Source organism: Sinohyriopsis cumingii, chromosome 15 (genome assembly GCF_028554795.1).
Source record: "Sinohyriopsis cumingii isolate HCF-2022 chromosome 15, ASM2855479v2, whole genome shotgun sequence".
Classification (NCBI taxonomy): domain Eukaryota; kingdom Metazoa; phylum Mollusca; class Bivalvia; order Unionida; family Unionidae; genus Sinohyriopsis; species Sinohyriopsis cumingii.
Genome location: NC_142975.1, coordinates 127,361,795 through 127,378,397, shown reverse-complemented (window position 1 = coordinate 127,378,397; position 16,603 = coordinate 127,361,795). Strand labels below are relative to the sequence as shown.

Here is a 16,603-nt window from a genome sequence, read left to right as displayed (position 1 = left end):
AATGAAGGGACGAATACGAATTCGTATATTCACAATCTATTGAAATAACACTGGTTAAGATATTGTTATTCAGCAATGATATCGTTCAAATCGGATTTATAATTTATGTTGTTTATTGTGGCCAAATAAAATAACACAATTTAAATCCTCGACAAACATATCGGATTTTACAGTACATCAAAGTTTGCCATTGACATGTTTTATTCAAAAACCGCTATTTTATATTATGAGTCATTATGTGCTACTTTAACTCGCACTATTTTCCCATACATTTTATCTGTTTTAATCAAATATTAGCGTTGCCCTGTAACTTTATCCGAATAGAAATTTGTGCATTATTTTCCATCAAATACGTAATTTACTACTTCTTCATACATTGCCATTTTGTTAAGCTTGCTATCAGGATAAATGATGCTTTATTGTGGTAAATGTAATCTGTAAAACTTCATCCTGCTAAAGCAATGCACGATATGTATTTATAATTCTTGAAAGTGACAGAACAACACTTCTGCCTTCATGTATGTTATTTTGTAACACATGTAGCTTTTCCCACGTTTAGTTACATCCGAACTTATAAACAAATACACGTTATCTCGTTATACTTAGAGCGTTGATTTTATGTTAAACTCATGAAATATTTTATCAACTGTCTACAAACTGTTGAATATATCATAATTTAATTTTGTGCTATCGTGTATGGCATGTACAGTTTTCTACTTCATGTTCCTTTCTACTCGACGCACACTAAATACTATATAATTTAGTTCAGTAATCAAGTATGCTACTTGTTTTGGAAAAGTATAAGAATTCTAGAGAACTAATGGCTATATAGATTATTTAATCAATATATTTACAGTTCTGCTTTAGGAATTTCTGCTATAGCTAATTTTAACATCTGATTGTCGCAGAGACGTACGAACATGGTTAACAAGTTTTAAAACCAGCAGCTATTTAAAAACTGTCCATACTTATCTACCTATATGCACCGAATTTGCCAATATTCTTTCACTTTTTTTACTGTATTCTACTAACCTTTTTCAGCTCAAATCCTTATGCAGATCGATTAATTAAAACTAAAGTTTGTTCAACCATAGATCGTTATTTCATGAAGATAAACTATGAATGTGTCATCCGATTACGAATGTCTCACCCCAGTGCCTAAAAACGGAACTAAACACAAAATTAAACCAATGTGTGCCACACCGACGTGTTGGAGCATAAAACATACAACATCATTCTTAACAATGACGAATTTACCTTTCACTTCTGCAATAAGTTTACCTTCAAGTTCTTTTCAACTCTCTGTGAGATGGATTGCATGTTTCTGCTTGCATCCAAAGGTATAATGACTTTAAAATCGTCCGATTTAGCCAAGGTCACCACAACCTATCAAAGATCAATATATAATGGTTATCCATGCTATAGAAGAATTTAATCGATAAGGATTTTCCATGGTGTACATACTCTATATGAAAATAGTACAATCCTTTTTTCAGAGTGATTTCTTTATCGATACTGATGATTCTAATGCAAAATACAGTAGTAAAGCCACCTTTATTCCTAGAAGAAATGGATTTTGACAGAAAATAATCAGCACAATGTCGGAAACAAAGAGTACTTCGTTCCTTTGAGAACATTTTGTAAATGATATTTGGGTTTGAATTAAGATTATGTATATTCATTATAGATATTTGATGCTACACACTACCTTACCTTTTGGATATTTAAAGCTTACGAAATCGAAAACGGAGAAAAAAGGTATGACATAATTATGCATATCCCCCCCACCAAAAAAAAAATGAGAAAAACTTTACAAATATGTACACTAAAGCCGATGAAAAAGTGGTGGGCGATTCCAAGAGCGCAACATATATGCCATTCAAACAAGCAAACTCAGCGAATGCCCGCCGATCTCCTACTATAGCGGCGTCACCAAGCGTATACACCGTAGAAATGTAACTGATACTGACGAGATAGGTGTTGAGTTTCCTGGCAGACATGGAAAGTATATTACATGTTTGTAACTTAGAGGGCGTCATAGTGCCAGTGCAGAAAGGGTGCAAATTAACATATCGATGCATTAATTCGACGTTGAAGATAGGCCCCTAAGTGTAGTAAACAGCCTCTTTCTAATGATAATGAATAAATATATCAAGTTTCATCTCTAAAACTATAACTCCTCCATACTTGTAAAGACGAGGAAATGTAGCGGTAACCACAAGATAGTAACACAACAACACACCTTAAAATAATGAAACATAAACTATTTTTCACAAATAATCTCTAACAAGTCTTGAGGTTACAAACCGGAATGTAATGTGTGACGGAAACCTTCAAATATTAGGCCGTTACCTTGACCGTGAAGATTTGATTATCAATGAGGATGCGACATACGATCTAATAATGATATATACGATAACGAAGTTTCATTCCTTAATCTCAAACCGCACTAAAGACTTAGAACCGAATTGGAAAAACTGATTGACAATTTAAGTACTGATAAGTGACCTTGATGTTAAAAATCAAAATCCAAATTTGGTTCTCGAAATACCTTGTAATGAGGATGTAAAAGTACATTAGTCTGAAATAGCTTGAATGTTATTGAGTGGAATGAAAGGTGTGACGGAAAACTGACAGCAATGAGCCTTGGTCTCATGGGATGACTCCAGTATAGTAGGCAACACAGAGTTTAATGCTGACGTGTAAGTATACCAAGTTTCTGTAATTAATTTCGAACAGCTTGCAAGTTGTATAGAGTAAAGGAAAGTGTACTGAGACACACACGTTATATGACCTTTCCCTTGAAGGTAGATCCCCTCCCCACTGTAATACATGACATACCTTCTAATGATAATATATATGTAAATCAAGTTTCATCCCATAATCTCAACTGGATTTAAGGTTACAGAGTCGAACGTGAAAAAGGATGTGTGCCGTACGGACGGAGACGTGGATAGCGAGAAGGTGATTACATGGTTTGTCACGCTTGCAGAAACAAACAGGCAAATCAGCGCAGAACTCATGGAACTAATAACACACGCTCCCCTCCCAATCATCAACTGCGGGGTTTCTATTTAGACGAATGTGAATATTAATTTTTTAAGCAATTTTTTTAACCAAATTAGCATCACACTTCATCATTATATACCCATCTCATTTTAAATTCATATTTAAAAAAGAGTTAATAATTTATTAATATCAGTACCCGAAGAAACGCAAAAAAAAATCCCTTTCATTCTGATATTTAGTTGCAATTTTATGATAAATAGTAACAAAGATAATATAAAAAATATCATTTTGCTAGCCTCGTAACATTGCGTTTCAATTTTAAGGTATCAAACTGAAAAAAGGAATCAAATTATCGAGCCAAAATTATTAGCACTGCATTTCGGATTGAGAGTATATAAATGAAATTTTTATTCGTGAGCTTTTCAAAAATTTTAGAATCTGGTTTACGAAAGTCCATGATGCAAATGCTCCATACAAAATTTGAAAAGTTCATCTTTTATCTCTAATTTTGCTAAACCGTTTGCTTCAATATCCCAAAAAATTACAGCAATGAACTCTTGCATCGTTTGAAAAGTAAATTATTCTATATTTTTATGTAGTGATGATGGAGCAGTGTGGTTTACTAACACGTAAAATGAATGCGACTATCTTTAAATATGGGCCATAATGTTTGCTGAAATCAGCAGCGCATATCAAGAAGCATTCCCTCGGCAGATTACATGATTCTAGATTAATACGTACATAGCACGCAAAAAGCATATGTGGTCAGGAAATAAACGGGTAATTTAATAAAGGTCAGTAAAATGTTGAACCTAAACCATAGTTACCTTTTCGGAATAGTTTAATGAGTCATAGATGAACCGTTAGACCACAAAATATAATGAAAGTCAGTGAGATGTGACTTATAGGTCACAGTTGGTTATACTTTTGTGACGAGGTTGTAGATCAGGGTACATCTCATTAAGTGTCATGATTCCAGGTAGAACGATTTGAATACAGTATAGAAACTGTTGAGTTAAACCAGAAAACGTAACCAAATATGCAGTACAAATTTAATACCCTAGCTCTCTCCATGGGGTAAGGGTTACAAAAATCCAATCTAAACTGTTGCCCAAGACAAAGGTTCACGAACGAATAAAGTCAACAAAAATGTGCAATGAAAGTGACACAAGGAGGAAGAAAGAAATATGTCATCAGTACAAACTATTAATTCGGTTCAAACATATATATGTGACTCCAGGAAGGAAACATTCTTTGCTTAAAAGTAAGAAATAACGAGTGAAGTTAATTCCCGCTTGCTTGTAACGCAATTATTTTAATAAAATATTTGAGAGCAAAATAGTATTTTCAGTGTTTGATAAAGTAATATAATATTTAAGAATCATACAGTTACCATAAAAGACAAAATGTAGAAGATTTGGTTTTAGTTTGTTTTAACCAGTTGACAATGTGGCTGTATATAATATCAAGAACACATGGAAAATGAATTGATTTATTCAATTATTTTCTGATACAAAAAATGCCTGTGTTTGCACAATTGCAAGACCTGACGTACAAATTATCCGCAATTGTTTCTTTTACTACTTTTGTACAGTCATTACGGATACAAAAACGCTTTGGAATGTTAAACTGAACATATAGGTATAAACAATTAATGGTATTATGCTAATAATCTTTACTGCTATTTATCTTTACGCACGTCAGTAGTCTTTATTACTGTTAGTCTTTAATGACTACAGTATATGTGAGCTTTATTACTATTATTCTTTAAAAGAAGAACCCCTATTCATACATCTGAATATTCTTGGATATTTCGTTACCTAAAAGATTGATGAACTTCAAAATTCACTAATAATGATTATATGCCAAGATGCGCGTTTAAAGGAAATTTGCTCAGATTTGTACTCGACTATCCTCGACAGTTATCGGGCGATAACTGTCAGTAAACACTATATAAACCTTCTGGTCTTTAGTCTAGTTACAGTAGTGGAATAATGGGATTTGGCAGACATAATTTCAACAACCGATCAAATATTGCAAACGGTCAGACCTCCAACTGCTGCTATTCTTACGCCTGTAAACTGTACATGAGCAAGTTTCGACAGTCTTCGATCCAGGGTTTTTAAAAAATGGCAAAACATTAACCTTTCATACTACTTTGCAGTGATTGCAGAAGCAAAATATCGCAGAGTGTACATAAGTTAGGCAAGCGTATGATAGCGATCAATATACATCCATTGCGATCTAATGTGTTTTCGATAGATAAGCACTTGTCTGTGTGAAGATTATTTGATTTTCTCTGTCTGTGATTATACCTGGATACAATTTACAGATTGTGTTGAGACAATAAAATTCTGCGCAAGGCATGAATATAATGATTTTATCAATGTTGCCTATATGTAGACTTGTATTATTATATCAAAAAGGCTTTGTGTTGATTTTTCTCCACAGTACAGTGTGCTTTGATGGCATGTCAAATTTATTTTTGTATTCACAAAAGAGGAATATGTAGTGCAGTTCATTACATTTCATTATTAAAGAAATGCTTTGGTGGTTCATATTGAAATGTTGAGGTAGCTAAAGAATTAACTCACAAAATATACTGGAGGAATTCATGGAAGATTGTAGTAGTTTCAGAGACCTGCCAAATGAATGGAATGTCAGAAATCTTATCGGTAAATTAAGATCGTTGTATCGTTTGAATGGAACATACATGTTTATTAAACAACTACAGAAGACGTTATACGCATTCTACGAAACAAATTCAGAACATGTTGATAAATTAGTGAATCTGGGAGTGACCTTAGAAATAGAATTAAACAAACTTGGACAGATTTTTGAGGCAAATAAACTAAAAGGAATCTGCAAAATGTCTTCCATTAAAGAGTAATCCCGCAAAATAAACATGACTTGCCCAATTCGTCTGAAGCGAGTGATCTTGTTGATGGGGTCAGTGACGAGGATGTTCAAGATCAAGCTAATTAAACAAATGATTTTAGGTCATAAGTATAAAAATGCCAAGGTCCTTTTTTATGAAGCAATATATGACGTTGCAGAGTTGTCGCAGCGTGAGTATAGAAAACAATTTGCAGAAACCATTTACTAAAGGCAGTGAAGACAAACGTCTCTGAAATATTTACCAACGTTCTCAAATATTTTATGCTATTGGATTCCAGCACATTACCTTTGGCACATCCAGAGATGGCATACTATTAAGTGACAAGAACATATGAGCTTTTTGTGACTGAACTTGGAATTTATTTTATCCGACATTTTCAAGGTTATTTCTATGAAGTTAAAAACAATGAGGTGTTTACATTGCGAAATCCTGTTTTTAGACCTCGATTTACAATATATCTGCTAGATGGTAAATATGGTTACGACTTTTATGATTTTTACTATCAGGCCAGCTTTAAAAACATTGCAGCGAAGGAAATAATAAATCGGCGACGGACACATTAACGCGATAAGAAAAATAATTGCCAATTAGATAAAATGCTCTCGTATATATAGGAAGCACCCTGTCACTGGGATGCAACATGTGCAAACATGTGTGCCTTGGAACATACTAACTCTGTGGCAGAAGATATCATAATGGGTACTGTAAAACGTACATGCAAATATTAAGTGAATTGGTAGGGACACGACTCTGTCTTAAGTGTGGCATCGGGTCAAATCGCGTAACCACCTTTTTCAACCTTGTGGAGCTGCTCATGAGTATTATAAAGCGCACATGATCAAATCAAAACCACAAACACTTAGATACATCAATAAAAATCAATAAAACAGAAATAATTGAAACAATCACTAGGACTGAAGCGATGGCAGTTTCTAATCCTGAAAAAATAAAAAAATAAAGCAAGCCTATGACAAACATTTTCAACTAAAATGACTCTTCACCCGCCCATTGTATAATCATGCCTACTGTGCATTGCTAAAACTGCTCGCACGAAAACATAGAAAAATACATAACAGGTCATCTGAGAATAGCAGACACACTTAAATTATTGTGACCCATATTTGTACTTATGCCATTGCGGCATCAACAACACAGACCAGCTAAACAACGGTAAAACGTCTGCGACACTTTGAACGTGAGCATAATATCCGAATACACTGGTCAACAGTGAAATCATTACTGACTTGAAAAGGCCCTAATCTGTAGTATTTTGGTGTGCCGAACACGAATATAACCGTGAAAAATTTGTATTGGCTCTCGTTTTGAAGATATTCATATACCTCATTTTCTATGTTTCACTGTGTAAATTTCTCCAGTAGGACTGCAGCAACATCCGGAATAATGATGTAACATTGCATAATACCATCATGCTCACATCATCCACAGTTGATTGCATCATTTTCTGATGCAACGCAATACTAATGCCATGCGGCTGCTGAAGTAAGTTGACGTCAGCAGTGTACTGTACATGTGTAGGCCTATTATACTAATGCCAGGCGGCTGCTGAAGCTGACGTAAGCAGTGTACTATATAAAACCCAATCAGATAGGTTCAGCATTTAAAATATTTTAGACGTTGTGCGAGACAGTTCAAGCTACTGTTACATAAAACTTATTATTTTATCCATTTACGTACAATAAAGAACAGTAATGCCGCGAAAGTGTGTTAATACCGCGGACAATTTTTGCTATATTTGTGGGGAAGTGACATTTGCCAACCAGAAGAAAAGTATCAATTCTCAAGTGAAGAAGGCATATCATCTTTACTTCGGATGCAAGGTTGGTGACCAAGACAAGCCTTGGGCTCCGCATATATGCTGTGCTACATGTACAACACAGCTTTCACAGTGGTTGAATTGCAAAAGGTCATCAATGCCGTTTGCAGTCCCAATGGTGTGGAGAGAGCCAAGCAACCACCTAAATGACTGTTACTTCTGCTTGGTTCCTCCTCTTTCCGGCGGAATAACGAAGCGAAAGAAGTCGAGAATAGTCTACCCAAACATTCCGTCTGCATTGAGACCAGTTCCACATGGTGAGGGACTTCCTATTCCAGAACCTCCAGCAGAATATTCTCTTGATTCATCTGACGAAGACAAAGGTGAGTCGACCTGTTCTTCTCCTGGTCCATCAGCATGCAGTGATCCAGATTTTCACTGTGGTGCATCATCAACCCCACACAGAATAACACAGGAAGAACTAAATGACCTGATTCGTGATTTGGACTTATCAAAGAACAAGGCAGAATTGCTAGGATCAAGACTCCAACAATGGAATCTTCTAGAAGAAGATGTCACAATTACTGCATATCGAAAGCGCCACCAGCAATTGGAGCCTTTCTTCAGAAAGGAAAGTAATCTGATATTCTGTTCCGATATTGAGGGCCTCATGAATGCTTTAAAAATCACTCATGACCCACAAGAATGGAGACTATTTGTGGACTCTTCGAAACTGAGTCTCAAGGCTGTGCTTTTGCACAATGGAAACATTCTTCCATCTATTCCAGTAGCGTATGCTGTCCACATGAAAGAGACATACGATAACTTAAGGCAGCTACTGAATTCCATTGAGTATAACAAGTACAGCTGGCACCTCTGTGGTGATTTGAAGGTAGTTGCCCTTTAAATGGGACTGCAGCAAGGATATACAAAATACATGTGTTTCTTATGCGAGTGGGATAGCCGAGCAAGGGAAATGCACTACATGAGGAAGGAATGGACTCACAGGCAGAATGTAGCCATTGGAGAGAAGAATATCCAACACCCAGCTCTGGTTGAGGCTCAGAAAATCTTGCTACCACCCCTTCACATCAAACTAGGTTTGATGAAGAACTTCGTGAAAGCCATTGACCGGACTTTGCCAGCATTCCGATACCTGCATGAAAAATTCCCTCGACTCAGCGAAGCAAAGATTAAAGAGGGAGTTTTTGTGGGTCCTCAGATTCGAGAGCTTTTCAAAGATGACCGGTTCAACAACTTGCTGGAAGGTGACGCGAAACAAGCATGGAATGCTTTTCGCCTAGTTTCTACAAACTTCCTCGGAAATGTTAGGGCAGAAAACTATAAGGAACTAGTAGAAGACATGTTGATGAAGTATAAGAAACTTGGCTGCAATATGTCTCTAAAGATTCACTTCCTTCATTCCCATTTGGATTTCTTTCCTAGCAACTGTGGTATTGTTAGTGATGAACACGGCGAACGTTTTCATCAAGATATCGCAACAATGGAACAAAGATAGCAGGGAAAATGGTCCACTACAATGCTGGCTGACTACTGCTGGACACTCCTCAGAGATGCTCCCGAACAGCTGTACAAGAGACAGGCGAAGAAATCTAAGATGTAGTCAATGACTTGATTTTTTATAGGTAGGCTATTACAGTTGACCTTTTACTATTGGAATGCATTTCGTTATGTAAACATTAATTTCTTGCAGATTACAAAAAAACTAGAGCCAATTTTGCAATTTGACTGTCATATTCGTGTTCAGCACATAAAAATTGATAAGAATTGACTAATTTTATTTCAGTAACATGACTTTTGTAAAAATTTGTTGTCCAGTGATATTAGAGGTGCGATAAAAGCCGACATCCTCACAGTAGTAGAGTATAAACAAAACCGTTGTCGTCGTCTCTCCTCTGCTATTGCCACTAAAGTGGCCGAGTATGTTCGTGCAAAAACTCAACAATCACATGTATAAGAATTCAAATTTCAGAAACATAGTGATGATTTGGAAAATCGCGTGGTAATTATTTGACCCTCAGATACATCATGAATGGACGCTCGAAAACTATTGACAAATATGATTCTTTAAATTTTAACGACGTTATAAAACTTTGGTAACGCTGGGGTTGAACCATACATTATTTTGAATGAACATCTGGTTATGCCGATATTTCATGACAAGGCTAAATAGAAAATAACTACTACTACTCCGTGGATTTGCAATAGTGCTTGCGTAATCTTGAACCGCAAAGACAACAGCGTCATGAATGATGAAATTGGCAGAGATATTGAAAAGATTCTCGAAACGTTGGAGAAATACACCAGTGTTGGATCGGGATGGATTCTAGACAGTTGTTAGCATGTTAAGATTTATTTCTCACCTTATCATCCTTTCGTTGATCCAGTTACATACCAACACCAGAATGGGTCGGTCATAAACGTAAAATTCTTTGATAAACATTGTTTTGAAGGAGCAATGTTGTTGGTATTGTATCCAGTCAATGACAATCAAGAATTGCCCCGAAAGAATTAAATTTGGGTACATGTGTCTGATTTTATCAGTCGTCTTGTTGATGGCGTTAATCCACGTGACTTTGATTTTTTTTAAAGATACAAAATGGCAAATTGAAACATTAAATGTGGTCATTCAAGATATTATTGTTAACTTGAAAGTTGCTGTCGCAAAAAACACGAATGAGGTCACTGAAAATGGTGGAATCAGAGACATCGATGAGTCGGTTGGATTTATGAAAGACTATGTCGATACTGAGAATATTTCAACAACAGGACAATGTACAATTCATCAGTTCGATAGCTTGCCCGTACCACCATACGTGGTAAGTTTATCTATAGAGTACACATTAGAAACCAATGATGAAAAGATTGCTACTGATGGTGGTAAACTAGCAAATGGTTGAACTGTTTTTACTAATGTAAATGATTTTGATAAACATAAATCTAACATCCTAATAGCATGCTAGTCTGGATCGTACTTCTTTATTAAATCTGGTCAATGCAGCGGATATAGTCAAATAACAGCAATTGTAAATAGGCAGCCTGTTGTAGAGGAATAATACGTAACAAACCTGACACCGACCTTACAAAATACGTTACATATACTACAGCAATATCGTTAGTAGCTAAAGATAAAACTCAGTTCAAAGCAATGCATATACATCCTGCAGGCTATTTAACCATCTTTGGCGATTGTGTTTAAGATTACATTTTATCATTGTATATAGGTGATGGAATCTGACCATGGTGGCGAGGTAGCAGAATTTACAGACACGTTGTTGGACCAACTGACAGACGATGCTAAACTTGATGAAACGTTTGTTCCAATCGTCGATGAATATCTGCGTCAGAGTGGTGTTTCCATACCCTCTTATACAATAAAATATAATAATATTAAGCACTGGATAAAAATTTATATATGTAACCCCTCTGATATAGCAATGCTAACTCGAGGAGAACTAGGTATTATGGCATTAGCACTTGGAAACGCCGAAGAGTTGGCTGCAGCGGCAAGTGCAAAAGCACTCCGGTATTCTTTCCACAGTGGTGAAGTGGCATTTACCGATGTATCCACTACGGTCACGTTCACCAGAGAATATTTTAAGCCAACATTGACTCAACTGAGAAAATAAAGGTCTCGACTATTATTCATCAAGGATGCACTTGTTTTATAAGTTACTGGGCAAAGATGATCGTTAGATGAAAAGATTTTGGCGGAATTGGTGTGTTTGTATATGGCAGGAGTGCCAGTCCACAGAATATACCATTGCCGGACATTTAAGTATAACCGAGGCAGAACCCTTTTACAACTGTATGACAGTTGTGCCAGTTAAAATGGGTGCTTGCCTAGAAATGAGCGTGCGTATTGAGCCTGCACGTTATTTTGAGACCGCAAAAGGTCAACCTGTCGTGCAATTAAAATACGCGATTATGTTATTGACAGAACAATTATTACAGACCATCGGCCTTACCGACGTGAAAAATTAATCAAACGAGATCACCAAGAGGACGGCGCTGATCTTAAAGTACAAAAGCACATGTTTTGGAGATGCTATTTTCAGTCTTTCTGTGCCAACAACTGTCGATCTTAGTGTGACTGGAAACACATCACATCCACCAATGTATGTGCACCATTAGGTATTGTTGTCGGAGCTATATTGATAGTAATGTGTGTCTGTGGAGATGCGAGCAAATTAATTTCAATTCGACTACATTCCCGAGTACCCTTCTATTCCGAATTGCTTGCGGACACACTAAGCAATTTCATTACGATTAGTAAACTATACTCAGTTGCGATCGAGGATAAAATAAAACTGTACTCGGTTGCAATCGGGGATAAAATAAATAAGTGTGGCTGCGTTTGAGGCTATGCTGGCGAAATGATAAATCACAGACAACTCCAAAGCACAAATAAGAAACCGTGTGGTTGATGATTTACATACGGTAAAATGCGAGTAACAAAAACAATCTTCACGCAGATTGATCCTTACTATATATTTTTGCCTGTCTGTTTCAGTGGCAGTATATCATCACTTTCGTCTCAGTATGTTCCTGTCCACAATTACTGCAGAATAGAGGAAGTGATGTTTTGTCTTATTCGATACCCTATGGGGACATGGACAGCCAAATGAGGCCATAACCCACATGACTGACATACTCGCGTCACGTTGTTCTTACACCTCTAGTAACCACTCAGCATGAAAGTAACCAAACAGATATGGTTCGCGTGGAGGATAGTTTGTCATGGTAATTAGGCGCTAGAACGGGTGTCCGGGGACCCGTAGGGTATGGAATAAGACATAAACATTATTTCTGTACTACTGTACGTATTTTCATACACCTCTCGGTAACGCTGGTACTGGTTATCGATACTATGATGTGATACTTTCTGACAAAACACTGTAGTTGGAGGGTGCTGGTGGCCGAATGAGTGTCATCGGTGCACCTGTAGAATTCATCATTAAATCTGCTACGTACTTAACTAATATAGATGTCTTATCACGAAATGATGGTCGACCTTACTGAAAATAAACTTGCAAAATTAAAACACGCAATCAGAAGGAATTGTGGGGTCACACTGAAACTTTCTCCAGCAAAAATAATTGGCAATGTCCCCCTGTCGCTGTTCGCTCAGCTTAATGCGACCGAACGCAACAATAGCTCAGTGATATTTAAAGTATCCAAGTTAGAGAAGACAAACGAAATAAGAGACTGCAGCACTGGAAGCTGTCCGGACTACCTCAGGAAGAATGGGTTTTGAACAAAGCAGTCGGTGGTGGCATAAAATAAGCAAGAGGCCTTCAATTACCAGGCACAAACCATATAATACCCCCGGTCAGAAGTCTTCATTTGCCAGGTTGCAGAAGATCACGCTGTTTGCTATTCTTGATTTACTCGAGATGAAAAAATCGATCAAACATTTCCGTGGTGCATTTTATGCGAGATGAAACTGGTACATTCAGTATGGATTCATTAACAGGCCCTATCACTCACTGGGTCGGACCCATGGTAATGCCTCAGTATAGCTTGTATATGAGTGGCATGGACTAGCACCACCAGTTGAGGTTGTTAATTATTTATCTAAGTATGGTAAGCAACCGTTGTTTAATTCGACTAAGCCAGTACAAACACGGTTAGATGGTTCCGTATTCGGTCATCATGTTGAAGAATTGTGTACACTGGAGAGTTCACCAAGTCCGCAAACACTTATTGATGTCACCTTAAGTACGTGTAATTTTTCAGTAATGCCTTTTAATATGTATGGACCTTGCTGAGCCTGACAACACGGTGCTAAATTAGATGTGAGCTGATTTGCCATTAAAGCAGATTTGTCTGAGTTTACTAGTCGTGTTGTTTTTGGTGTCGAACCAGGTGAGTTTGTGCCTTTTGAAGAACAAACTGACAAACTAAAATCGTTGAACATAGACATTCAAGATATTATTGTCAATTTAAAATGGCAACTTTGTGGTAAAAAGTCTGGTTGAATTCACTGACAACGGTTGACTCACTGGCGGCGGCGTGTCGGTTGCGTTTATCACTGATTATGTTGATACAGCCAATGGTGGAATGAAACAATATGTGTATTAGCAGATCACTAAGGTTTCAGCACCACCAGGCATAATATCTTCATGGTGCCAAGTTCTGTGAATATTAATCAAAGAAGGAGAAAAAAAAAACATTTGATGGGAAACCTTAGAAAATGGTCGACTCATTTTGTTTGATATTGTTGGAGATGACTTTGATAAACCTAAATGTAAAATTTAAAGGTACGCCCGTCAGGATCATACGTGTGTATCATAGCTGTAAAAAGTGATACCTTGGATCGAATGGGAATGTTGATAAAATATTAGCAGCATCTAGGTCTTAATGATGTGCCAGTAACATCAACTATTAACAGGCGGGACAGTAAAGTAATAACTTCTTACAAAGTTGCAATATTAGATTAGATTTATTATTATTATATACTTAATGGAATCTGACCCTGGTGATGAGATTGCGGAATTTACTGACGGGGTGTTAAGCCAATTATCAGCGGATGTTAATATCTCTAATAAATTTACTCTATTTCTTGAAGAATATCTGCGTCAAAGTGGTGTTACCAACCCTTCGTATGAAATGCCATATAATTTTCTTAAGAGGCAAAGTATAAATTGCCATTTAGAATCACCCTGATGTACCACAACCAACTCCAAGCTTCGAGTCATCGCAAGTGCACGTGAAAACGTTTAAGCGTTGACTGTAACAGAAGATGCAAAACAGCTGTTTCTACAATGACGATGTAGCATTCACTGATTTATCCACCCCAGTTATGTTTGTCATCGAATATTCTAAACCAACATTGACTCAACTGAGAAAAGAAAGGTCCCGACTGATATTCAACAAGGACGCACTTGTTAGGGTAACAGTGATTGGGCAAATACGCTCGTTGCATATCAAAGGTTCTGGTGTAATAGCTATGGTCTTGAATGAGAGGGATGCAAAACCACCAGAACGCACAATCGCCGGAGATTTAAATATTCCAGAGGTAGAGGGGCTTCTATATCACTGCATGACATATGTGCCAGTATAAAAAGAATAACCTGGTTAGACGTGGGTGGGTGTATTGTGCCTGCTTGTCATGACAAAACCTGACAAGGTCTGCCTGTCGTGCAATTAAAATACCCGATTGTATTTTTAATAGAACTATAACAGAACCTCAGTCTTTTCGACGTGCCAAAAACAGTCGATGCGGAGCAACAGCTGCGAAATGAAATTGCCAAGAGTACCACAATGATCGTGTTTGATCGTAGATACTATTTGCGGGCTTGCTGAACCAGTAAATGTGGGTCATGATGTGACTGGAATCACGACTACATTAACCACTGTAAGTTTACCAATAGTAACTGGTGTTTATGGTGGTGCTAGTAAATTAATTTAATTGTTACTGCATTCACGAATACGTGTAAATTCCAAATTACTCGCGTCCACGCAAGCACTCGGAATACGATAAGTAAATTGTATTTGGTTGCAGCTGAAGATAAAATAATCAGTGCGACTGAGTTTGAGATTGTTGCAGAAATGGAAAATAACAATTACTAGCACAAATAATAAACAACGCGAATTTTCAGATATAAACAAAACCCAAATAATTTTAACACATAACTGATAACTGCTTATCAATCGAAAACACATTTGCTCGTAGTGTGTGTATATCGACTGCTACAACTGTCTTGCCTAAAATAAGTATACTCAACGGGATTTCCTTTCTACAGTCACAAAGTAGTATCAATGGGCTAGAATTTGGGTTTTTCTGAAAACCCATTCGGGCTATTCCATCCGGACGAGACACTATTCCCAATGTGATCACTCAAGTCATGTGAGTGTGTGCGTGTGTGTGTGCGGACAAAGTTAACATGCAACGGCCACGATGGACTAACTATGTAATGAGATAAAGGTGAGGACGGGTGAAATGGCCCCTAAGGGGAAAAAAAGGCAAAACGAACAGTTTTATACTACTCATGTCGGAGCCGGATGCTGATCCGACTTCGCACTTGGAGCTTCCATCCCCTTGTTAATTTGCCCTCTGTAGCTTTAAGTGCCCAATGGTAATCTACCTCAGGGGATAATCTGCCAATGTGGCCAAAGAGCTGAAAGCGTCTACACCTGATCGTGTCTGTGACAGGAGGTTGTTTCATGCTATCTCTGATCTCTGCATTCATGATATGGTGAGTAAGTGTGACACTGATGCTGCTGCAGAGGCGCCATTGGTTCATAGCACTCAGCTTTTTAGTCATCGCCTCTGTGAGCGTCAATGTTTCCTCACCTTACAGCAAGACTGGTAGAATGTGGGATCTTTGTAGTAAGGCTGATCTTTGAGACCCTGACGTACCTATTCATGGTTTTCGTGCAGCTACGATCGATTTTGATGCCGCGCCTGATCTCTTATTCAATATTATCTGATCAGAGGAACAAGCTGCAGAGTTACGTAAAAAAAGGTCTAGTACCTAAACCTCGTACTCGGTGCCTGAGCATTAAGATCACATACAGTAGAGCTAGGTCGTCGGCATAGTCAAGGCCCGTAAAATCTTGGTCACCGATGGGTTGCACCCTGCTCATGCTTCCAGATTCCAGTCCAATGGTGGCAGGCAAACGTTCGGGACAATAATGCATACCTGTTGAATGCCGCTGTTGATATGACATCATTGCGAAAATTCACCATTGCTTCAAACGCAGTTGATGGTGTACTTATGACGGTCTTTCAGTAATCTTCCAGGATTCTCATGCCCTTAAGTTGATGCCAGAAAGCGGATCTGTCTAAACGGTCAAAAGCAGCTTTTATGTCAACATACGTTGACCAGAGTTGTTGATTTTTATTCCATGTGGGTTTGTATCATATGCTGAACATATACGTGAGGCAAAATCAT

At 37.5% G+C, this 16,603-nt stretch overlaps 1 protein-coding gene across 1 annotated transcript in view; it reads right to left on the bottom strand.

The window, feature by feature from the left end:
* The window catches only part of LOC149782723 (CD109 antigen-like), a 264,351-nt gene that overhangs the window by 66,294 nt on the left and 181,454 nt on the right, over window positions 1-16,603 (bottom strand). The window contains exon 22 of the mRNA XM_089934226.1: window positions 1,282-1,386. Coding sequence (XP_089790352.1) covers window positions 1,282-1,386 — 105 coding nt within the window. The remainder of the gene's footprint in view (window positions 1-1,281; window positions 1,387-16,603) is intronic.